Below are 25,105 nucleotides of genomic sequence, written 5' to 3'. Positions count from 1 at the left end.
GAGTCACGCCCACTGTCCTGATCCAAGGAAGTCATTGTCCACTTCAAAGAAGGCAGAGGAGGTTGAGAAACTTTCTCCAGCCAAGAAGTATCAAGGCTGGACAAGCACCACATCAAAGCACCATCACCAAGCAACATCAAGGAAAGAGGTGTCTAGCTTAAAACCAGAATCTGCTTCTATGCCTATGAGTGCTCACGGCCTTAAGCCCAAGAGGGTGACATCAAGTGTCCCTACACTTCACAAAGGAGCTATGAGGTCGTCCCAAACAGAGAAGTTTCAAGAGAGACCAATCCCTACACTTTTGATGGAATCACAAGGGATACAAGAAGTATGTCAAAGGTCCAAAGAAACTTCCAACCAACAAGAGAACATAAGAAGCCAAGGTAAGTCCTCTAACTCTAAAAATTTAAAAGATCAGACATGTTATAGATGTCATAGACGTGGACACTTTGCTACTGTTTGTCCATCTAAGAAATTGAAAGAAACATCACTAGGAGAGAAAACTGAAATATCAAAAATAAGTGATAGTTTAATTCAGTCTGATTTGTTGGTTTCCAATGCTTGTATAATGCACTTGTCTATGCCAAAAGGTGTTAATACAGGTCCTAAGGAGCATGAGTCCATTGAAGAAGAACCACCAGGAGAAATTATTGAGATGGACCAGAATAAAGCTCAAGACATAAGGAAACACTTGTTCCTTAAGGAGATCAATTCCGAGGACTCCATACTGCCCAATCCGACCAGCACTACACCAGGTATGATCCAAGATCAAGATATAATTAGTAAAGCTAATTTGTGTGTTCATGGTACAGGAAGCCCAAGTTTGGAACATAGGATCCAGAAGAGTAATGGGGATAATATTTCCAACAAATGGAGGCAGAATCCAAGCCCAAGTTATACAACTCAAAAGAGTGAACCACAAGAAAGTGAGGCCACGACTGAATGTACCAGAGTAGCTGAGACCACTCCAAGAGAAGGCCAAATTCACGAGACCATTCCTGAGCCAATCCAAAGGAGGAAGATAAAACCAGAACCATTGAATTTCCAAGTGCGAGAACTCAAAGTAAGTTTTATTTTAGACCAGTGTGTTCTTTTTAACTCCTTGACAACATTGATGCACTTGTCTTTCCCAAAGGATTTTGAGACAGGTTTAAAAACTCAGAAGAAGTTCACGGCCCAAAGACAAAGGACATCAGTTTTGGTATTAGGTACATCACTTGATTTAAATAAAAGAACTGATAGTCTTGTTCCATTAAAACTTTCAAATTCTGGATTTATGCACTTGTCTTTGCCAAAGAGTTTTGATCCAGGGATAAGACAAGGTGATGGACGACCAAGCCATGGTAAAATGTTGAAAGAGAACCAGGGAAAGCACCTTACTTGTCCACAAAACGTTGAAGGAGATGCAAGAAGCATCAAAAGCAAACAAGCTGCCAAAGAGCAAAACATCCTTCAACTAGCTAAAACCATTTGGGTAAATCTGAACTTTACTTGTCTTATTTATAAATTTTCAAACCCAGATATAATCCACTTGTTTCCTGCCAAAAGTGTTGAATTTATTTCAGGGGCAGAGGCTAAGCATCAAATTGATGATCAACGCAAGGAGATCACAAAGTGTTTACATGCCAAAAGAAATAAAGAAGTTGTCATCAGCAACCTCTTGATCCTAGACGTTCCAGAAGATAAGACACCACCCAGCAGAGTGCCAGACCAAAACAGAGGAGTAGCCTTGTCGTTCCTACTCAAAGAAGAGCCACCAGATGTGCCATCAAAGATCAAACCCATCAAATACCAAAGTAAGGTCCTAGAATCTCAAAAGAGGATGAAACCTAACTTGCTCTATCTTGGTGCAGATTATCCAGTTTCGAGGTCGAAACTTTTTCAAGGGAGAGGGTATGATGCGGTCATCAAATCAGTACCTGAACCAGAAGCCAACCAGTTGCAACAAACAGCTAATCCAAAGACTCACCAGGATATGTGTTCAATCAAAACGGCGTATCTCACCAACCAGGAGGACATTGTCCATGAAACTAATTTTCCTGCACTCTACGCTCAACAAGGAGTCAATCCCAATTGGAATCATCATCAAAGATACTCGGACCAGGAAGATATGAATTTTACAAACCGGAGGTTCTCCATCCCGTCCATCTGCGAGTATCCGAGTTTAGAAGTTGTTTCAAGCCCAACAAATAAGCGTTCCGACCCAAAACAAAGCTTGGACATCAAGAAGGATCTCTTAGCTTTCCAACAAGCCAAGAATGGGAAGAAAAGTCCACGGAAATATGGAGTTATGATCAATTTCACAAAACCGGACAGACCAGTTCTGCACTTGCCTTATTTGGAAGCTGGCTGGTTCAATCAATTGCAAACCAGACATTGGCGACCAGGAGAGACATCTAACCATTCAGGAGACCAATCCAAACGTCCAGGAGAGTCAGAGACGTTCTTACAATGCACCAGCATCCATCAGATTATTCAGAATCAAACAAGACCATACTTGCCATTTTTGGAGTCAAAAGCCATCAATTCTCAACAGCTCTTTTACCATCAAGATTGGTACGACTTCTATACATATTTCTTCAGTAAAGAAGTTCCCAAGAAGCTCACTTACAGCCTCAAACCGTCCAGATACAAAACCAGAATCAAATCCCTTGAAGAAAGCCATTGGAACCAAGAAATTCTCCTAACAGCTAGTTTATCGGTTTCCTTGTTTAGTTTTTGTTTCCTTTCTTTTATTGTGACCGTTTGGTCTCTGTCTGAGGTCATGCTCTATATAAGGAGACCCATTTGTATACTTTAGATTCACCTTTCAATCCTTAAGAAATAATATTCAGTTTATCTTTTATCAAAGAATTTCTTTGCATAAAAATCTGTTCATTAGTTTCTAAGTGTGAGATACATTAGAAAGCTATTGAGTTCGTGGTTCATAGGTTCTTTGTGTGATACAGGAGCCTTGAGACACAGATTGAGAGAGTCAGTCAGCACCCACGGATTGAGAGAGTCAATCATCATCTATCCAACATCATATATCCATCTTCCATCTTCAAACAACTATTCATCAATCTTTCCATCCCTTTATCTTTTCAGTTTCTGTTCTTTTTTTAATTATTCATAAACTCATTGTTCTTCATTGTTTCCAGGTTAGATTGGATTAAAAGGAACAGCAAGTCGTCCATCTTCACCATCTTTCCATCTGGTCTTCATCCTTACCGATAAGATCAACCCATCGCCCATCCATCTCATCGACCCAGCTTCCCAGCCTGCAACACAAGTATGAGCAAGGTGTGAGATTAGGAGAGCGTGGAGAGCCCATCTGTGAAATCGAAGTATATTTATACACGATGAACGGCGCAAGAGGTTGATTCGTAGTGGGGTGGGAATTAAAGACGATTTAAGATGATTAAAAACAAAACTGTTACAGGATCTGGACAATCGCTGCGCCGACGAACGGAGATCAGGAAGGGAGCACCTGTTTAGGGTTTCCCGTAGAAGATTTGTGCAGATGGGCCTCGTGACGAAGAAACTTCTGATTAGCGCGTGAAGCCCGTACGGACACATCAAAGCTTTAGTGAAACGGTGCGGATCTGACGTGTCAACGCGGTAGAGCTCCTATTTCCAACGTGTCATCCGAGCTGGCAGCCTCAGGAGAGATACAATGCTTTCTTTATATATAAAGATTTGGGAATGGAATGTTTAACCGATCCATTCCGCCGGAGCCTCTCCTCGTTCCGCCCGCTGGCCTATTGGGATAGCAGCCTGCGGGTTTTACCTGCCCATTAGAATATAATTTAGTGGCTGCACCGAAAGGTACGTACGGCTTCGCCAGAAGCGACGAAGAGGACTGGGGAAGAAGGCCGACGACTACGTGAGCGGGAAGCTGTCGTATATTTTCAAGATGCTATATATTATTTCTCATGGATCTATGTGATTATAAATAGAGCTTCATATGCATACATATTCTGTATATTAAGTTTTGCCAAAGAGATTGGATTTCTATATATCTTCCATTGTATTTAAAAATAAGAAAATATAATAAAAGTCAGAATATAATCCATAAGTAATATAAATTAAGAAGTACCATTTTCGATAAAGAAAGCAAAATCCATTAGAAACCTGCAAAAAATTATTAAATTTTGTAAGCAGTTGTATAAAATAATATAATTTCATAGATTTATAAATTTCTAAATTTTATTAAATAGAAAATAATATTAAATTTACATATCATCATCGAAATAGTGTGAAAACTGGATTGTAGTCAACTAAAATGGAGAGTTTAGTTTATATACCAGAGTACTATCAATGATCTCTCTTATGGTTCTCTTCTCATTAAGAACAAAAAACTTGGCACGAACAGATGTAGCAGTACCAACAGACCATTGGGTACTATCGTTGTTTGTAAGAGCAAGTGAATCATTAGGGAGACTGCAAAATCAAGACAAAACAAGCTTATAAAAACATTGTATTATGTTGCCAAGGTAATGTATATAAATTCAAAATTAGCTAACAAAAGAGTACTAACTCGAGGAGTACTTTGTTTTGAACTGGTCAACCAAATCCATGTTGGGTTGAGTAAAATCTGGATTGAATTCCACCCGCTAGATATGGAGTAAGCACCTACAATATATAGATTTTATTAACATGTTGTACATATAATTATTTTAGAAAGATAGATGTATTATATATCTTTCCACTCATTAATAGAAGAGAACTAACACAAATAATCATTGTGGACATGTTACTCATACTATAATATTATACTTGTTTAGTATAACGACCCTATAGAGTACACATCATCTTCACATTATTGTATAATATAAACTTAAATTAATAAATCTAATATACATATTTAGGTAGCAAATAAGAAAAGGTAAAGTACTTAAGCTTACTTTTGGTCACGTAACTCAATCAAGAGCCTCATGTTATCTTTTTCTTTTATCATTTTGTTTTCAGGAGAACCGAAGTTAACTATTTGACCAATAACATCTACATTCCAACATAAAAATAATTAAATTAACACAAATGATATAAAACCAAAAGAATATCTAAACATTACAAATTCAATTAAGTAGGTATAATATTAAAGTTATTTAATAAACAGATTAATAGCCTTAAAATCATATATAAATTATTAGTGCATGAACAATTCCCAGTTGAAAATTACTTACCAACCAAACGGCTGTTATCAGCTTTTCCACCAGGAATTTCAGTGTAATCAGCCAAATAATTCTCGGGAATTTCACTTGGAAAATCATTTGGTTTTGCAACAAAAGTCGCGTGAAAGAACCCAATTTTGTACGGATGAGAGCTTGTCCGATAATCACCAATAGAATCGTAAACTTTGAATAACTGGACAACCTTCAAATTTTTTGAGGAGCTGTTCACAAACTCAAGCATGAAATTTTGTCCCTGATCGAATATATGAAAGTTATGAGTTAGACAAATAAATTATAAGAGTTGACGGAAAGCAGAATAAGTAGTTATGAAACACTATAAAAAAATATTGTTCGTTGTAAAGTAAATATAATATATGACGATTCTGAGTTTTGAAAATGTAGTAATAAAAACAAATACCATTTCGATGGTGTTGCCGGATTCTTTGTTATAATTTCTCCTACGCCATGTATCTTTAGACGGGTTTTTAAAAATTGTTAGGAAAAGAGAATAGTTTTATTGTAAGACGTTTGGGGTCTCAGTTATATATATAGTCTACCTTCCACATTAGACATTTATTAGGGGATAATTTAATAATAAATGTCATTTTCGAAATGATTTTTATCAAGAAAGAAACTAAAATTATATTGCCATAAGGTGAAATGCAATAAACACAATATCAACTTGCGCAAGTAATCCATATTCAAAAAGGGTAAATTATTAAAAGCGAGCTAACAAATTAGAATGCATTAACTATTATCAACTTGCGCAAGTAATAGGGGAATTCAAAAAATGGTAAAGTTATAAATAAACGGGCAAAAAATTATAAACATTAAGGTTACTTAGGTAAGTTATTAAAAACAATAAGGTAAATTACATTTAAACAATGCAATAAATATTAGCAACTTGCGCAAGTAATAGAAAATTAAAGTAAGTTGTTATAGAGGTTACAATTAATTAAAACATCAATGTAAATTACATTTTAAAGATCCATGTCTACAATATAATTAATTTTTTAAATTTATTTATAATTTAATAAATGATTTATAAAGCATGCATGAAATTTATTACACATTAATAGTTATTATGATACTTTATATACAAATATAAGGCTTTCTATACGAATTAAAATCATTATATCAATTCAAATAAACATTTCTGTTTCTTATTTTAGGTAATTTATAAATATATAAAAAATTGATCACATTATTACTCTTTCATAGTCTCAACAATTAGTTACCATAAATAACTATTTATAAAATTTTGTAGATTATTTTAGAAAATGGTAATTGAATTATCCTTTCCTTTTAGATATAATTATAATAAATAAAATTAAAAATCATCGGCCAATTAAATTATAAAAATTTGTAGAGTTCATTTATGATCGACACGTAATAAAAATCACTTATGTGACTTCTCAATCAATATATAGTAGGTTTATATTTTTATAAATAATTTATAGCATTTTATAAATTATTTTAAAATTCTGATAAATTTATTCTTTAAACAACGATAAATAATTTAAAATAATATTAATAAACATTTTTGGATTTCGTAATATTTAAAATAGTTATTATATAATTATATTCGAATACAGTTCATCAAGTAGAGTATAAAACTATTATAATTATCTTATATAAATTTCCGTTAATTATATTTTATAGTTTATAAATAGTAAAAGTAATAAATAAAACATTATTAATCTTTCTATAATTTCGAGAATTAGTTTCCATAAATTGTTATTTGTAATATTATTTAGATTATATGGCAAGTGATGTTAAATGATTTTATACTTACCTTAAATTTGTAGATCTAAATTAAATAAATAAAAATTAAGAACAATCGACCAATCAAATTATAACAATTTTTTGAAACTTTATCTATGAGCGACACGTCACCAAAAATCACTAAAATGACTTCTCATTTAGTATATAGGGGATTTCCTTAATGAAAACCCTAATTAAAAAGTGGCGAGACTAAGTTAACGAATTCAATTCGTCATTCCTTGTCGCTGCTTTCTTCTTCTTCATGATGATGAAATTTTGTCTTTTATAGAATATGAACTTCTTTTTTTTATATAGTTTGATCACTTGATGAATGAATGGTTGGAACTTGGAAGTAAAATTCAATTTGGATTCTGAAAAGTTAAAGTTTTATGTTAATAACTTAATATCAAATTGAACTTTGACTGCACATAACGTTTTGTTTCTGCGCCATAACCTACGTTAATGTCTTCATCATCACAAAACTTTTAAGTTAATTGCCTTATATATATCACAAATTTTTTAAGTTAATTATATATCCCCTATATATTATTTGAGAAGCATTACAACTTCTTTTTGTAGCCATGTGTCATCACTAGGATGATTCTTAGAATCATTAGAGAAATATGTTAGTCCATCTAATTATATAATAAGTTTTTTATTAAACTAACAATAAATTCATTATTAATGTACTTTATTATTTCCTTAAATAAAATTTACGGAATTACCTAATGTGGCTAAAGTATATATTGCAATTAATGATTTTGAATAATAAAGATTTGATAAGAAATTAGTGTATCTTTTATCATATTTGTTTAATTTAAAAATATTAAATAAAATAAACAATCACAATAACCATATAATAAAAATTTAGATTTTTCTGTATATGTTATATTTTAAATTTTTTAAAAACGACTATAAATTACTAAAATTGTTAAAAGCGTCACATTCAAATTTTGTGATCCATGGTTTAAAATTTTTGTTATGAAAAAATACAAAATTAAAAAAGTAAAAAGTCTAATTTAATTAAATATTTTAATATATATATATATCGTTTTAAATTAAACTATAAACCATATAAAATACATAAATATTTTAGTTTCAAAATTTACTTTGAACAATTTTTTTGATAAAACTTTTGAACGAACATTGATAACATATTTTTAAAAATATAAATTACTAAAACTATTAATCCCACAATGAAAATTTTGTTATCAGTAATTTAATTTTTTTTTATAAAAAATACAAATGATCAAAAATATATATGAGTAGAAATCAATAGACATAATTATTGAAAATACACTAAAATATACTATGTATGTTAGTGTCATTTAAATTTAATTACATATCCTATCAAATATAAAAAAAATATTTTTTGGATTAATAAAATTGATTTTTATGTTCACACCAATTTAATTATATATCTAATAGTTACCGACTTTTAATTATTCAATATATATTTATTATTTCATAATATATAAAAATATTTAATTCATAAAATAATTTTTATATATAATGTTCGTTCCGTGCAAGACACGGATCTTAACCTAGTATATATATATATATATATATATACGCTTCCAACACGATTCCGCTTCCTTTTTTTAACTCGTTTCTACGCATACATACGATTCCGCTTCCACGTTTCCACTTACGTTTCCATGTAACATAGGTAATTATCATGTTTCCAAAACTGTTTATTATTAAAATATATAAAATTAAGAAAATTGTTCACTTAGCCACAAATTATAGAGAAAATAACAAATCAGTAATGTGCGGACATAATCATTTTGTAGATGATATCAAATATTCACGTAATCATGAGACTGACAGAATACATGATAAATTAATTAAAATATTTCGTATGGTATTTATTTTATTATAAGAAAATACAAATATCAATAATTAAACTAATTATTACAAAATGTTAAAATAATTTAAATTTATTAAATAAATATTTTACTTGCTATTCAATAGGTTTTAATAACAGATTAACATTTTATAATATTTTAAAACAAATTATATAATAACTTTATATACAACATAATTATTTAGCATTAAAAAAATTACTGCTATTTATTTAAATTTTAAAATGGTATTATCATATAACTTAATAATTTGAAAGTCTTAATTTTGTAAATAACCAACTAAAACTCACTTTTTCAGTTAATAAAAATTTTTCTGTTTTAGTTTTTTTTTAATTCTGCAACTTTTTTTGATTAGTAAAATATTTGCAGAATCGCGTTTAAGATGTCATTCCACCATTTCGAAAGGTTACCAATCAAGGCCTAAGTAAACGAAAAAAGGCACTTTCTAGAATTTGGTGGGAAGATGTAGATTTCTATAATCGAATATTTACATAACTAGGTAAATCTCCGTTGTTGGTGGAAGAAGTGTTTATATGAGTGTGATCCTTGGTCGGTTTTTCTAACCACAGAGTTATCGTTATCAAAACCTTTGCTACCACCAGGGATCTCCCATTTCCACCGGTTATATTAGTCGGCTAAATAGGTATATCGGTTTCATCCATAACAACAAGAACATTATCTCAGATTTTTATTTTCTATTGATACATCTTAAATATTTTGTGTTAAATGTATGACTTTTCTTTACTGGAATGAATAGAACATTGAATAATAGGTCAACACGATCCCATTTAAACTCAAACTAGCACTAAAATAAATCCTGAACTGCATGTAAACAAATACAAAATACATTTTGTATTATACACACTGCCACCATACATTGAACTAATTTCATAATCTCACATCTCTAAAACTAGCGGATCCATTAACCGATCAATAATTTAACTAATAAAAAGAAGTACATCAACATAGAAAACAACTACAAAGGTTGATTTTTGAATTAAAACAAATGAATTTAATGACAAATGTTCTTTGTTAAATAATACAAATGGCAAACATCCCACGCGTAGCGCGGACAAACCACTAGTGATTAATAAGAACATGAACTTGTTGGATATTCATATTGGAGAATAAAAAATGAGTAACCATGTATTTTTTTTTTACATCGAACGGCTGATCTATTACTCAAGCTTGAGATGGTCTGGGGAACCAGACCGGAATAAAACAACCAATCTAGTACATGTTCCTATGAAAGGATCTTGCAATCTTAGCTAATGAATCAGAAGATATATTTTCAGTTCGAGAAATAAAAACAATTGAGAATTATGGGAATCTGCTCTTCAGCTTCTGCAGCTCATCTAGTTCAGTGGAGAAGTTGGGCCATGCTCCTGGGTCTTGAATCATTGAGACTAGATCCTTATAATCGGTGCCAAAAGCCTGACACGTCGATAGTTGAAGCATGCATTCCATCGCCCATAAAAGGGCCTCAAGCTCTGAATGAAGTGGTGAGATTCTTCGTCGTTGGTTTCTTGCTCCCAATAGCTGAGTTGTTCCTCCTGAGGTTTTCCATGTCCATTCATAACCACTAAAGAATGCATCATGTGTCCATGAGCTATCTATTAGACATCTCTCTGAATTTGTTATCTGCTCTGTGATTATTCTAAATGTTTGTTCCTTTTGTTTACTGTTTGCTTCGAACCAAGCATGACATTCTGATTCAGCATGTCGGACAGTTCCAAGGGGTCCGTTTCTATTCCTCTGAAAAGTTTATCATTCCTTGTTTTTCAAATATACCACATAATCCAGAGATATGGATCTTTATCCAATTTAGGGTCTTCTATGTCATTTTTCCTCCAAAAAAGATAATCAATGTTCGCGTAATGACTCGTGGTAGGGAACAATGGTGGCAGGGTTGGAGTTGCTGCATGCGCCCATGTCTGTAATGCTGGGAGACACTCAAAGATGGCATGATTTATAGTTTCATCATCTGCTCCACATCTTGGACAATGATTATCGCATCGCATGTGACGATGTGTTAGGTTATTTGTTACTGCTAATTGTCCAGAGATCGTTTGCCAGATAAAATGTTTTAGCTTTGGTGGAGCTTGTATCTTATAAGCAAAGACTTGGAGTATTGTGATGCTCGGATCTTTCTGGATTTTCCATGTCTCTCTGTTGAGGATGTTCCTGGCTACCCAATATCTCGGTTAAACAGTGTACATCCCGATTTAACAGTGTACATCTCATTCTTAGTAAAGCTCCAGCAATATTTATCTCGCTGATATCTTTGGCTTATGGCCAACCATGTAACAATACCAAAGATGTGATAATTTATCACAAAAAGTGATAATATAATAAAAACGAAATAGTACAATATAGAAATAACATCTTTATCTCTCTATATGCCCTATCTATGGACCATGGCCATGATTGTTTATTTAGATTTTGGTTTTTGATTTTTGGATTTTAATATTAGTTTTAGCCTAGGATTTTGATTTTGATTTTCTAATATCTTTTAGTTTTTTTTTTAATGTTATAATATATGTTGTTATAATATATATATTAAATCAATGTTTCTTACTAAACAATATTTTTTTATATGATTATGGTTTTATTATCTTTTTATTTCATTTTTAAAGCATAAATATAGAAAAAAATAATCATAAATATGAAAAACCATTGAAAGATTTGGAAAAAAATCATGAATTTTTTTAAAGCAAAAATACATTTATTTGAAAAGCTAGTTTATTTATATTTTAAAGAATCCACATTCTAAAAATCATGATTGGATGGTGATTTTAAATTTTGGTTTTTTAGAAACAATAAAATTATTATTAATAAAAAATATTATTTTAAAATAGTAAACAATACAAAGTATTATATTGATTAGGTCTTATATAGGCATGAAACCGCAATATATATACATATTTTTAATAGTTAACTTTGATTAATTAAATTTATTTTATTAATAAGTTTAAATTTTATGAGTTATTTTGTAGTTCACAAGTAAATCAAAAAAAAAATTTATGAAGATCAATTTATTTTTGGGTGAAATATTATTCACATATTGTACTAATTTTAGTAAATTTAGTCTTAATTTTGAGAAATATTTACGCTCATGGATACTTTTTTACTTTGTAATATCACAATAAGACACTTTTCACTTGATAAATATATTCTTCTTGTTCAATGACCAAAATACCCTGTAAAGAGACAGATCACTCTCGTTACCTCTCTCCAGATTAATTTTAGTACTTGATTTCAAATGCAAAAGTAAACCCAAACTGGAATCAAATGCAAAAGTAACCTAAAATGCTAATGAAATTACAACCAGCCCTTTGTGAACAAACAAAAAAAACCGAAATTTTTTTATGTTTCTAACCCCGTAAGTCGTCTGTCCAGACGACTTTACAGTAAGTCGTCAAAGTCGTCTAGTCTAGTTCTACTTAGAAATAAATTTAAAATTTTTGTAAAAAATATTTTGATAAGTGAAAAATTGAAATCATGTAATTAACATATGTTTTAAGAGATATAAATTAAGATATAAAAAAAGTTAATTGTTTTTAACATAGATGAGTGAAAGTAGTGAGTCATGATATTCTTTGGTTTAGGTTTTGCCAACATATGTTGTAGTATTGTATGTGTTCTTAGGGTTAGATTTTGGAATGCATAAATGTTTTTTTGAAAACTTTAAATTTACCTAAGTATGTTTATTTATGTGTATAGTAAACACTACTTAAGTATAACTACGGCTTTATAACGTGGTTAGTTAGTTAATTTAGTCAATTTAGTTTAGGGGTTAAATTTAGGGTCTGGGACGACTTACTAGTAAGTCGTCTGATGTACAGTATTCAACAGACGAATTACTAGTAATTCATCCAAACCGGACCGAACCTTTAATTTTACAATGTACTTTTAAACCTAACCGGATTATTTACCGGACATATATAAGGTGTTTTTTTAATTCACTTTTTTTGCGAAATTCAGAAAACCCTAACGCTGTTTCTCTCAAAGGCGATTTCGAAGGCGATTTCTGTCGATTCTCTCTAATCCATCGTTCTCACTGCTGGTTATCTCTCCGCCGTCATCACCGTCGTTCTCACCACCGTTCTCACAGCCGCTTCCTCTATTTAAGATCTGAGAGAAAACCCTAGCGCGCATTCTCTCAGAGGCGTCTCGTTGAACTCCGCCGCCGGTAAGTTATATCCCTTACTGTCAAGTGATTGATTGAGGAAAAGATGAACATAAAACGTTGTTTCTATCAATTTATACACTCGTTCTCACCGCGCTTCTTTTTTCACGTTTATTTTTGCAGATATATAACCGCTATGTCGAAGGCGACTATATCTTCTCCGAATTTTCAGGTCGGCTTTAAAATGTTCTATTGGAAGTCTTGGAAGACTTATAATTAAGTCGTCTGGAAAGTCTTCCAGCTGGAAGACTTTTCAGACGACATAATTATAAGTCTTTCAGTTGGAAAACTTGCCAGACGACTTAATTATAAGTCTTTGATTATTTGAGATGGTTGTCTTTGATTGTTTTGCAGGCAAAAAAAATGGATATACCAGAACTCTCCCGTAGGATACATACATTAGGGGAAGAGCACCCCGCAATGAATAGCATTTCGTATCATACTTGTTGGACGTTGCATACTGCTTTAAAGAAAGCTCTTCATGATGACGAATATGAAGAGCTGAAGGAGTCGAAGTTGGGAGTTTTCATCAAGTTCCAAGAGCTGGGATTTGATTGGGCTTCAAGGCTGGTTCACTACATGCTCGGTGTCCAGCTGGACATAAAGAAGAAGTATGAGCTGTGGAGTCTCGTTGGTCCACAACATGTGAGGTTTTCACTGTTAGAGTTTGAAAACCTCACTGGTCTAAACTGCGAGTACATCGAGGACCTTGAGAGACCTCACTGTGTTGTTACAAAGGAGTTGACTTCTTTCTGGGGGATGTTGGGAGTTTATGTCGAAGCTGGGCCATCTACTCAGAGAGATAATAGCAGCATTTGAGAGATGCGAAGGGTGGTCTTGGGATGATCGCAAGCGGCTCGCGTACCTTGCCATCTTCACTGGATACATTGAAGGGAGAAAGTATTCAACCCCTACATGGGTTAGTTTGGCAAGGCTAGTGATGGAGCTAGAACGATTTGAGAATTATCCATGGGGGAGAGTCGCGTTTAAGGTGCTGATGGACTCTATGAAGGGCAGAGATATTTCGGGTTGTTACACTATTAATGGGCTGCGCGAGCTCTCCAGGTCTGGGTGTACACAGCTCTGCCGGAATTGGGTGCTAATTATTGTAATCCTCTCCCAAACAATCTGTCTCCACCGAACTGGCTTACAAGGGTCGCAAAGGACGCATATGCTTTAAAGAGGCTATCCTCAGTCAGGTATTTACTTCAATCTAGACGACTTCGCAGCAAAACTTATAATTAAGTCATCTGATAAGTCTTCCAACTTGACGACTTAGTAGAAGACTTATAATTAAGTCATCTGGAAAGTCTTCCAGCTGGATGACTTAGTAGAAGACTTATAATTAAGTCGTCTGGGAAGACTATCCAGACTACTTAATTATAAGTCTTCTACTAAGTCTTCCAGCTAGAGGACTTTTCAGACGACTTAATTATATGTCGTCTGCGAAGTCTTTTCTTTCCATCTTTCTTAATCCATCAAATATCTAAGTTCATATCTTCTATTTACTGCAGACTAGGGTGATCAACTTTGTTCAGAAGGACATTGGTGAAATGTTTCCAAAATGGGAGTTTGATGCTGAGGACACGCCCGCGGAGAACATAATTAAACTCATGTTTGTAAAGAGACCGTGGAAGTGGACCATGGAATGTTGGGAAGTCACTGGTACTTGGGTCAATACAAAGCCGACGGTTGTGAGTCCAACAAGAAAAAGGTAGTGAAGAAAGACAGTCCAAGACCTCGTAAGAAAGCTCGTAAAGAGGCACCTGCAGAAGCTAGTGAAGAGGCACCTACAGAGGCTAGTGAAGAGGTTCATACAGTGGCTCGTTTAGAGGTGACTACGACTGTTGGTGTGTTAACCAAAGAGGATATTAAAACCATGTTCAAGGACATAGTTGATGCCATGAGGGAAGGGTTTGGGACGTGCCTTAAGGAGATCAAGTATCTGTCGGAAAGGGTGGAAGCTGTGGAGAAGAAGGTTGGTATCACCACAAAACGGAAAGGGACATATTCTCAAAACACTACCTCTCCACCTAAACCGACGCTCGAACCCGGGGTTAGTAATGAATCCTCTCCCAACAAGAGATTGACTAGACAAAATCTTAAGAATAAGAACTAAAAAGTTGCATTTGCTTTGTTTCTTGTATGTCAGAACATGTGTGCTTTGTTTATATTGTATGGATTTTGTATATGTATTTTGTTTCATGTTTGAAGACACTCATTGGTTATTATTGTTTGAAATGGATCTTTGGTTATTATTGTACAAACCCATCTTGTATATTGCATAGTGAAAGTGTTAATGGGACGAACGCGGGAAGGAAGAGCTTGCCGGAGGATAAAGGTCCAGATGTGCCCACAGATGCTAGTTCCTCGAAAGATAAAGCTCCAGAACCGAGCCTTGTTCTATTGGAAAAAAATCAACCCACTGTTTCAGATTTACAGAAGGAGGATGCTAGATATCAGGAAAAGAGGGATGCTGCTTTGGCACTTTTCCGTGCAAAGAGTGATCGAACAAGGAAACTTGCTGCCTCACAGCAATCTCCTTATACGGCAAACAGCACGGCCAAAGTGATCATTCCAAACAAAAAGCTTTATCCAGGCTATAGTCCTTTTGCATCAATTGACAAGAAGAAGTTGAAGGAGCTCGCTGATTGGTTGAAAACTTGTCCGTAAGTGTTTGCTTTTCCCATAATAGCTTGCTTTAGTCTACAAAAGCTGATTGCTTTTCAACATTTTGTGTTTGCTGTCATTATAGAACACCTCTCGATAAAAAACCACGTACAAGTATAACTTGGTGGTATCACATCCTCCAGACCTCCTTAGAGTGGCTGGAGGACTGTGTAAGTCTTCTACTATGACTTAGATGACTTACTGATAAGTCTTCTTTGTTGACGACTTACCAATAAGTCGTCTGGTAAGTCGTCTACATAGAAGACTTACCAGACGACTTACCAGTAAGTCATCTACGTAGACGGCTTACCAGATGACTTAATTCGTCTACAAATTACTTGTAAGTCATCTAGTAAGTCTTCTACGTAGACGACTTACCAATAATTCGTCTGATATCTTCTGACTTGTACCCTATTTTATACGCAGCATATTGATGCTTGGATTAATGTGCTGAGGAAGAGGTACGACGCTAACCCACAACATTTCAGGAGCGAGAGAATGTGCTTCCTTGATCATCTCTTTGCTCAGCAATGAAGATTCAACTACAAATATTTTAAGGACTCGGAGCCCGATCAGAACGGTTTGGGAAGAAGACTCCCTGGTGGGGCGTGGAATTATTATGTAGGCACTATACCATCATTTTGCCAATCGAACAAGGTTTGGGGACAGATATTGATGATGTATATGCGCCAGTGAACTACACTGACAGTCATTGGATTGCTATGTGGATATCGATCCCTAAGAGGTACATAGTCGTCTGGGACAGCATTTGTTCCAGTATCTCCCCAGAAGAACTCGATGTGGTAATGGAGCCTTTTCTCTACATGGTCCCTTATCTGCTTGTTGAGTGCGCTTCCTCAGACGAACAACGTGCCCAATACAGCCTGGAGCCATTCATATATGAGAGACTGACCAATATACCTCAAGCCCGAGCTGGTGATTGTGGCGTGTACACTCTAAAGTACTTTGAATGTCATGCTCTTACGATGCCATTTAGTAAAAAAAGACTTTGCTAAGCCCAACGAGAAGACTATGAGGGATAAGATGGCGGTGGATATATTTAAAGAGCTTCCTGACGCGCATGAGTTCGAAAACAAGGACAATGATGCCAACCTGGGTGCGTATAAGGGGTGATAAACAATCTATGTTAGATTATTTTGTATGATAGATTAGGCTGATGTGTGTATTTGAACTTAATTATTTTGTAACTTATCTTCTGCGCAGAAGACTTACAGTTAAGTCGTCTGTAATGTTGGACGATTTAACTATAAGTAGTCTAGAAAGTCTTATGTGCAGTGACCTTTTGTAACCTTTCGGATAATATACAGGGCAAGACCTTCTTAAATTTGTTTGGTAGTGAAATTTGACAAAGAAGTTGACACAGATAAGTTCATAACACAAATTTTTAATACATAGACTAAACACAGGACGACTAACTTGAAGGTCTTCTTGAAGAATAATCACTGGACGACTAACTGGACGACCTTTTGGACGACCTTCTGGACAATTTACTTGAAGGTCTTCTGGAAGACTAAACACTAGACGACTAACTTGAAGGTTTTCCAGAAGAAAAAACCCTGGATGACTAACTTTAAGGTCTTTTGGACGACTTACTTGAAGGTCTTCTGAAAGACTAAAAACTGGACGACTAACTTGAAGGTCTCATGGAAGAAAAAACCATGGACGACCTTCGGGATGACTTACTTGAAGGTCGTCCACGTCATTTCTTACATTGTGGTTTCGTAAGGCCAGTTTCCTTGCATTTTGAGCATCTATAAACCCTGTGTTGCATTCGGGGTTTGCGTCCTCTCATCCTGGATAGCTCCAACCAAGATTGCCATCTTGATTTCTTCAGTTTTCCCGGACCACGCTTTACATCCGGAGGAAAGCATGTGTGTTCCTCAACTTGTTGTCCAACACAAGGATATATATTCTTTGAGTATCCTTCAAACAGAAAATCCTTTTGAGTACACTGGATATACAAGTGTGGAGATATGCAAACTCGCAGATGTTCCAGCAGCTATAGCATGAGAGCAAGGTATTTTCTCCATTGCATAGACACCACAATCACACTTTCCATGTTCCAAATCAACCACAGAGTCCATTTTGCCACCTTTCACAAAGAATCGCCATCCATCAATTGGTTGTACCGTCATCGTATCCGCTATCTCCGATCGAACAGCAAGCAAGTATTCAACACCCCAACTATGTTGAGTTGGGAGACTCAAAGCATCTTCTCTCCTTTTCAAAAACCAGTTTCCTAGTTTCTCCCTTATGAACTCCAACATGAACTGAATCGAAAATCCTCTAGCTCGCTTTCAGAGCAAAATTAATAGATTCAACGATGTTACTTGTCTTTATGTTGTACATGTCCCCCTGACAATAAACCCTTGACCATAGGCTGACGTCGGCATTCTCCAAATACGTTGCAAGGTCGGGTTTGCACTCCGTATCTCAGCCATGTACTGGTCAAAATCTAAAACCGTATGAGCATAAGCAGCACCTTTCACCAAGTACAAGAGATGTTTTCCTTTATACTTTTTGACAATGTTATCTTGAAGGTGATAATAACATATTCCTCGGGTTGCCCAAGGAAACACCTTATCACACGCACTTTTAATGGCTGTGTGCCGGTCGAAGACTATCACCAGAGGCTGCTCATCAGATACACAACTAGCCAATTTTGTGAAAAACCATTCCCACGAAGGTTCATCTTCAGCATCTACGATCCCAAAAGCCAATGAAAATATCTAAAATTCCTATCTTGTGCGGCTGCAACTAACATAACACCTCCATACTTCCCACTTAGGTGAGTCTCATCCACCACAATCACCCTTCTCTGATACTTAAAACCTTTGATAGAAGCTCCAAAAGAGAGAAATAGACACTTTATTCTATTGATAGAATCAAGTTCTATAGCTGTGATAAAATCGGGATTTGCTAAGGAGATTTGCTCGAGATATGATGGCAGACGCGAATACCCATCTTCTGCTGATCCTCTCACCAATGTTTGTGCATATAAAAGTGCTATGTATGAAGTGGTGTAATCAAGCTTCATGCCAAACATGTTCTTCATTGCATGAGTGATATGCTGCTGATTCAACCCATCAATGATTCCAACACGATCAATGAAAAGCCTACCAACATAATTCAGAGTACAGTGTCTCCACTGAGCGATTCGGTCTCTCATAGACCATATATTTTACCCATTTTTAATCATGGTCTATAAGTGTTTTTAAGTGTTTTAATATATAATTATTACGTTTTGGAGTCTATTTAGAGTATTTACAAGTTCAGGGACGTTTAGGAGAAATATGGTGATTTTGGAGTCTTTTGGAGCCTTTGGAGGTGCAGAGTTGCACAGACGCGTCAGATGTTTAGCTATGGATGGAGACCATCCGACGGTTAGATTGAGCCTATATTTTGACACAAGATATAGCTTTGAGTAATCTTTCCAATTCCACCAGTCTCAGGTCAATCGGCGTCCTGTAGCGGAAGTTATGCCCGTTTTACTGAAGAGTGGTCAGTCTACCTCGCGAGAGGAAGCTGCCGAGAAGAGAAAGCCGCGTCGATCGATGCAGCACTCTGCACGTCGATCGATGGAGATCCCAGATCATGGGCCTTATATATTTTATGACTGCGTGAAGCCCTAGAAGCTACAAATTACCAAAATGCCCTTGGACGACTAGAAACCCTATTTATGTTATTTCTAAGCCATTGTTGACGGCTACGCTTTCTACGCTTTCTACACACTTTCATTTCCATTGTTTCTCTGAGAGGAGAGAAGGGAGGAACTCCTATCAGAGTCCTCCTGGAACTCCATTGGTTTTATTGATCTGTTTTATTTCAGTTTATATCTATTCATCTATGATTTTTGTTTTCATTTCTGAGTAGATCCACCTGTTAGGTTTAGGGTTCAGATAGGTTTGTGGGATTAGCCCCAAACTATAGATCTGCCTTGTTGTGATATTCATGATAGATTTGTATTCATTACTTGTTTTAGAGTAATTAACTAGAACTTGATCATAGGATTGCATACTCAAGCACCCTTGTTATCCCATCCTGACATCTATCTATCATATTAGGACTGCTAGAGAGGGCTAACCGCCAATTTAGTATCTTAATAGGGCATTTCATACTCGCGCATAGGCCTGGCTAGAACCTGTCGATCGATGTCCTCAACTGACTATCGGTCGACGTAGGCAAAGGTGTATCGGTCGACGTCTTAATAGACCATCGATCGACACTCTTTCGTTGTCAACATACTAACCGTTGAGACACGAGATCTAGCTTGTTACCCAGTGAAACATGCGACAGCTGATCACTGAGTTAAGCGGTTGAACTCTAACATATCATGCATGCAACAAATAGGTACCTATAGGAATTATAATCTCCAACACCTGAATAGAAACCCTAGATCTATCAACCATCCTTCCATCAAACAACCCTTGCCAAGCTGAACAGTTATCTTGTTCATCTTATTTACTGCTTTCTAGTTTACTATATTTATTTTATTGCTTTAAAACCTATTAGCCTAGCTTAATCATATAACTATTAGATCTAATCGGTTCCCTAGCTCCTTGTGGATTCGATCCCTAAGTACTATAACTCGACCTCTTTTGATGAGAGTAACACTCTTTAGGGTAATTTGAGTGATATCAGTCTCCCACTGAGCATGTATGTTTTTCCACATACTTTGTTACCCAAAACGTGTTTGTCCCATATTTCACATTCGCTCTGATCTTCCATTCACAACTACTTACCGGACATGTTGTCACAAGGAGAGTTTTCGTTGACTTGTATATTCTGAAGGAGAACCTAAGCCTTACTGCTGTCAACCGCAGCTCTGAAAGCAGTGCATCCTTGCTAACAAAACTCTGGTTGACATAGATATTGTTACCATTCGATCTTCCTCCTTTAATCTTTTTGAAATCTTCAAAACACATATCATCATCTTCCTCATCTTCATCTTCAACCTTTCCATAAACATTGTAATCCTCACCATTCTCGTCCGCTTCAGCAAAAATAGAGATATCAGCATCCTCCTCCCCATCATCCTCCTCCCCATCGTCCTCCTCCCCATCATCCTCCTCCCCATCATGATTTTCATCTTCAACCAAATCATCATCATCTTCTTCAAAACATTCATCAGCTTCATCATCTTCTTCCCTGAACTCTGAAACTGTTTCCACCTTGCTACGACTTGATACACAAAGCTGTACTCCATGCGTTTTGGTTATCTCGAGCAAGTTTCGAACTTGTCTATCACTTGTAACATGAATAGGAGGGGTGCCTGGAGCCAGCAACATTTCTACTGGTAATGAGTAGGTTATCTCCACATATTTTATGCTCATGTCCAGGTTATAATCTTCTTGTACCATTGCAAGAAGTTCAGCATGTGTCGAACATTCACTAAAAAAACATTTTCGCTCCTTTGACATTATGAACCACAAAATCCCAACAGCAATCTTTCAACAACCATTCTCCGTATGTAACTGACGCATCATCTGCAAAAATTCAAAATAAAACACATTGGTAAACATAGAGAAAATGAAAGTTTACTAAACATTGACGCAGACGACATACCAGTAAGTCGTCCAAACAGATTATTTTTGCAATTGAATTTTAAATAGGACGACTTACAAGTAAGTCGTCCAGCTGTGTTTGTTAAAAAAAACTCTAGACGACTTACTGGTAAGTTGTCTGGGATAAAACGGGTTAGTTTGCATTTGACCGAATTGTGTCAGATATTTGACTTTTCTTGGACGACTTACCAGTAAGTCGTCTCTGGGTAAACAAAAATTTCAATATTTTATTAAAGCTAGACGACTTATTTGTAAGTCTTCTCAGGTTAGTTTCCAATTCGAAAAAGAAACTTAAATATTTAACTTTACCCAGACGACTAACTTGAAAGTCGTCCAGGTAGACGACTTACGAGAAAGTCGGACGACTTACGAGAAAGTCGTCCGAGATAAGCAAGGTTTGACCAGAATCTAGGAAATAAATCTGGACGACTTTGCTTATCCTGGACGACTTTCAAGTAACTCGGATGACTTTCAAGTAACTCGGACGACTTTTAAGTATGACGACTTCTGCGTAAGTCGTCTGGGAAAAGTTAAATACTTAAGTTTTAGTTTCCAATTGTAAAAGTAATCTGAGTCGATTTACAGATAAGTCGTCTAGCTTTAATAAAATATTGAAATTTTTGTTTTCTCGGAGACGACTGACTGGTAAGTCGTCCAGGAAAAATCAAATTTCTGACATAATTCGGTCAAATGCAAAAATAACTCGTTTATCCTAGGCGACTTACCAGTAAGTCGTCTAGGTTATTCTCTAGATTGTTTTTAACAAACAAAGATGACGACTTACAAGTAAGTCGTCCGTTTAACCAGAAGACTTACCCGTAAGTCTTCTAAAACTAGACTACTTACGGGTAAGTCTTCTACGCGAACAGATCTGGAAAAAATTTCAATTTCATACCTTAAACTAGTGAGATGACTTCCTTAGCACATAGAGTCTTCTCCAACCACCCAGAACCTCAAACGAAAGTAACCCACCAAGAATAGTATGCTTGAATGGCTCTATCAACCATAAAAAAAAATTGAATCAAAAGCTTGAGTTTTTTGGATGAATATGGAGGCAAAGTGAAAGAGATGTTGTTTTTATTTCATAATAAGTGAGAAAGTGAGAGTGTAAATCGATTTTAGGTGCATTAAGAGCTTCAAATTGGTTGTTCATTGTGGTTGGGGTATTGATGGCAATGGCAATCTTGTAAGTACTTGAAGATGATGAGGTTAAGAGAGTAAAAAAGCTATTTAAAAAAAAAATTAATGATATTTTCGTAAATAATTTGAATATGTGGGGTGAATAGAGCAAAAATATATAAAAAAGAAGGAGACGTTAGATTTGTGTTTGACTTTGAGTTTTGAGTCAAATTTGCAAAAAGCCCATTTATTTGTCCACATTTATTTCATCTACATTTTTCCATCCATAACTAGTGTGTCCACGACTTTCATATCCATATATAAATGTCAAAATTATAGAAAAAAATATATGAAAATAGATGTTGAAATATAGAGAATAAAAAAATACAATATATTGTATCCAATTTATTTATTTATATATTTCTAATTTTGATAAAACAAATGAAGAAAGAAACAAGGGATGAACTGATAACAATACAAAAAAATATTTAGAAAGTAAATAAACTAGAAACAAAATCGAATTATGATGTTTCTCTTCACATGGAAAGAGGGTATTTTGGTCTAAAACACACATTGGACTTAGTGAAAGTGCATTTCCAGCGTATTGTATCTTATAATGTAAAGAAAGACTATAAAGTGTCCTATAGAATAATGCACTCTAATTTTAATTACCATAGATATAAAGTTGATGCTTACGCATATAATAGTTTCAAAAAATTATATATACTATTTTAATTGTGGTTTTACAGAAATGACCTAAAATTTGAAGACAAAAATGCACAAGTAACCTAACTTTTTGAAATTTTTATTTTCCTTACTCACCCTAGAAATTCAAGTTATTCACGAGAATATTGTTACTTTTTCATGAATGATTGTTTTACTCTATCATCCTTATCAACTCTTTTATTTAAAACATTGTTATTATCATCAATCTATCAACTACCATGATCATCTAATTTCAAACGCTAAATGCACCTAAAATCAATATCTACATCTTCATATCCTCATTTCGTACACACAAACCATTCATCTTGCACTTCTATCTCATTTCATTCCAAAACCTCAACTTTTTTTCAAAATTTGTAAGCTTATTGGATTATTCAAGTTCTTGTTTATTGGTCAAGCCCGAGTGTATAACTTTCATTAAGAAGTTATATGTGCTTGGCGAATCAAAACATGAATCTTACTTAATCTAAAAATGATATTTGAACTTTTTTAGATCTGTCTTCTAGAGGTTCGGTTTGAGTTTGGATCCTACCAATTACCCAAGAAGATCATATTATCTCTATGACCAAATAACTGGAATGGAACCAAAAGCTGAATAGGTACCCAAATTTTTATAATATAATTTTTATACTTATACATTAACTACATTTAGTTTTTAAATAATCAAATAATTTTAAAATACTATTTAGGGAAGTTGACTCAGATATTATATATTTTAGTACTTATGACCAGAACCATACAAATCTTTTTTTTTATTACTGGTATTTTTTAAATGCCAAGCGTGCCCTTTATCCACGTTATGAGAAAAAACGTATTTACGAGAATGCCATTACTTTTTAACGCCACGTAAGCAAAATCCGGCGACACGTAGGAATACGCTTCCGTGTTTTCATTAAGTCAGCCGTAAAAGAATACGTCTTTCGTTACGGCTGGTATATGTATAAGTGTCGGCTGACTTATAATAAAATAGTTGACTTAGTAAAAAAGGCTGATTTAAGACGATAAGTAAACCACGCATAAGGGTTGAGTTATATGAATCTAGTTGAGTTATTGGACAACGGCTGACTTACGTACTGACGTTACGGCTGACTTAATCATCGATGGAATGATTTCTGGAAAATTTGGTTGAGTCGTAGTAAAGACACGACTCAGTTATATACCCACGGCTGAGTTAATGAACACCAAATGGCTGGGTTATGGGATGTTTGACGGCTGGGTTATCTTAAATCAGCCGAAGCTGGATGGTTTAACATGAAACTCAGCTATATTGTGGTTGAGTTATTAGCGAAAGATTAATTACTAGAATAATATTGGTTTACGGCTGAATTGTTAAACGATATGGTTGGCTTATTCTATTTCATCCTATTTACAGATGGGTTATCGAAAAAAATTAATTACTGAACTAGTATCCACGTTTCGGCAGACTTACTTACTACATGTGGACTGACTTAGGCTGTCTGAGTTATATATTATTTTGGTGGCTGAAAAACCGAATTTCCATGTCAGCTGCCATGTCATCAATTCGGATTTGCCATGTCATCAGTAACGCTTCGCTACTTCAAAACTAGGTTTTAATCAGCCTGTTCATATTCCTCTCTTCCCCTTTCATACCCGTTATTTCTCTTCTTCATCTATCTCAGTTGGTTATGTATCTGGTTATTATTGTTTCCGGTAACTGGATTAAGAAAAACAAATATGTATTCAACGCTGATAGTAGAGGGTGTAGAGTTCTCCATTTAGATGAGAATTCTACACATGAAGCTTTCGCAAAGTCTGTTCTCGATGATTACGGATTGAATGAAATGAGTGATCATATTCAGCTAAGCTACATGTTCTCGAATAAAGCATTGAAGGCGCACGACACTCCACCAGTGTACGTGTCCAATACTCGGCAGTTGCAAGGTTTTGTAGCCCTAAAGAAAATCGAACAACTACGTCTTTGTGTTGAGATTACGGAGAACAAGGACGACAGAGCAAGAGAGAAGACTAAAACAAACTTCAGTTTTAGCTCAGAAGTAGAAGCGTCAGAAGTAG

At 34.9% G+C, this 25,105-nt stretch overlaps 2 protein-coding genes and 1 pseudogene across 2 annotated transcripts in view; 2 read left to right on the top strand and 1 right to left on the bottom strand.

Moving 5' to 3' along the window:
- Window positions 1-8,074: 8,074 nt before the first annotated feature.
- On the top strand, window positions 8,075-18,397 carry LOC103849421 (annotated as a pseudogene).
- LOC103849422 lies at window positions 17,588-20,950 on the bottom strand. The gene is made up of 5 exons (XM_033282853.1): window positions 20,911-20,950; window positions 20,337-20,775; window positions 18,432-18,778; window positions 18,023-18,363; window positions 17,588-17,956 (listed from the first exon to the last, which is right to left on the bottom strand). Exons 1-5 carry the CDS (start codon window positions 20,948-20,950, stop codon window positions 17,588-17,590), a joined length of 1,536 nt encoding a protein of 511 aa, XP_033138744.1.
- Window positions 19,883-25,105, top strand: part of LOC117129170 — an 8,101-nt gene continuing 2,878 nt past the window's right edge. Inside the window, exon 1 of the mRNA XM_033282574.1 lies at window positions 19,883-25,086. Coding sequence (XP_033138465.1) covers window positions 24,718-25,086 — 369 coding nt within the window. The 5' untranslated portion in view covers window positions 19,883-24,717. The remainder of the gene's footprint in view (window positions 25,087-25,105) is intronic.

The sequence above is a fragment of the Brassica rapa genome, chromosome A10 (genome assembly GCF_000309985.2).
Source record: "Brassica rapa cultivar Chiifu-401-42 chromosome A10, CAAS_Brap_v3.01, whole genome shotgun sequence".
In the NCBI taxonomy this organism is placed as follows: domain Eukaryota; kingdom Viridiplantae; phylum Streptophyta; class Magnoliopsida; order Brassicales; family Brassicaceae; genus Brassica; species Brassica rapa.
This window is presented reverse-complemented; position numbering and strand designations above follow the sequence as displayed.

Coding starts and splice junctions, on each gene's coding strand:
- LOC103849422 (XM_033282853.1), bottom strand. CDS start 20,950: ATGTTGCTGGCTCCAGGCACCCCTCCTATTCATGTTACAA. Junction 20,776..20,910: donor CCCTCCTATTCATGTTACAA/GTGATAGACAAG, acceptor AATGTTTTGAAG/AAGATGATGATGATTTGGTT. Junction 18,779..20,336: donor AACACGTTTTGGGTAACAAA/GTATGTGGAAAA, acceptor TTATGTTGGTAG/GCTTTTCATTGATCGTGTTG.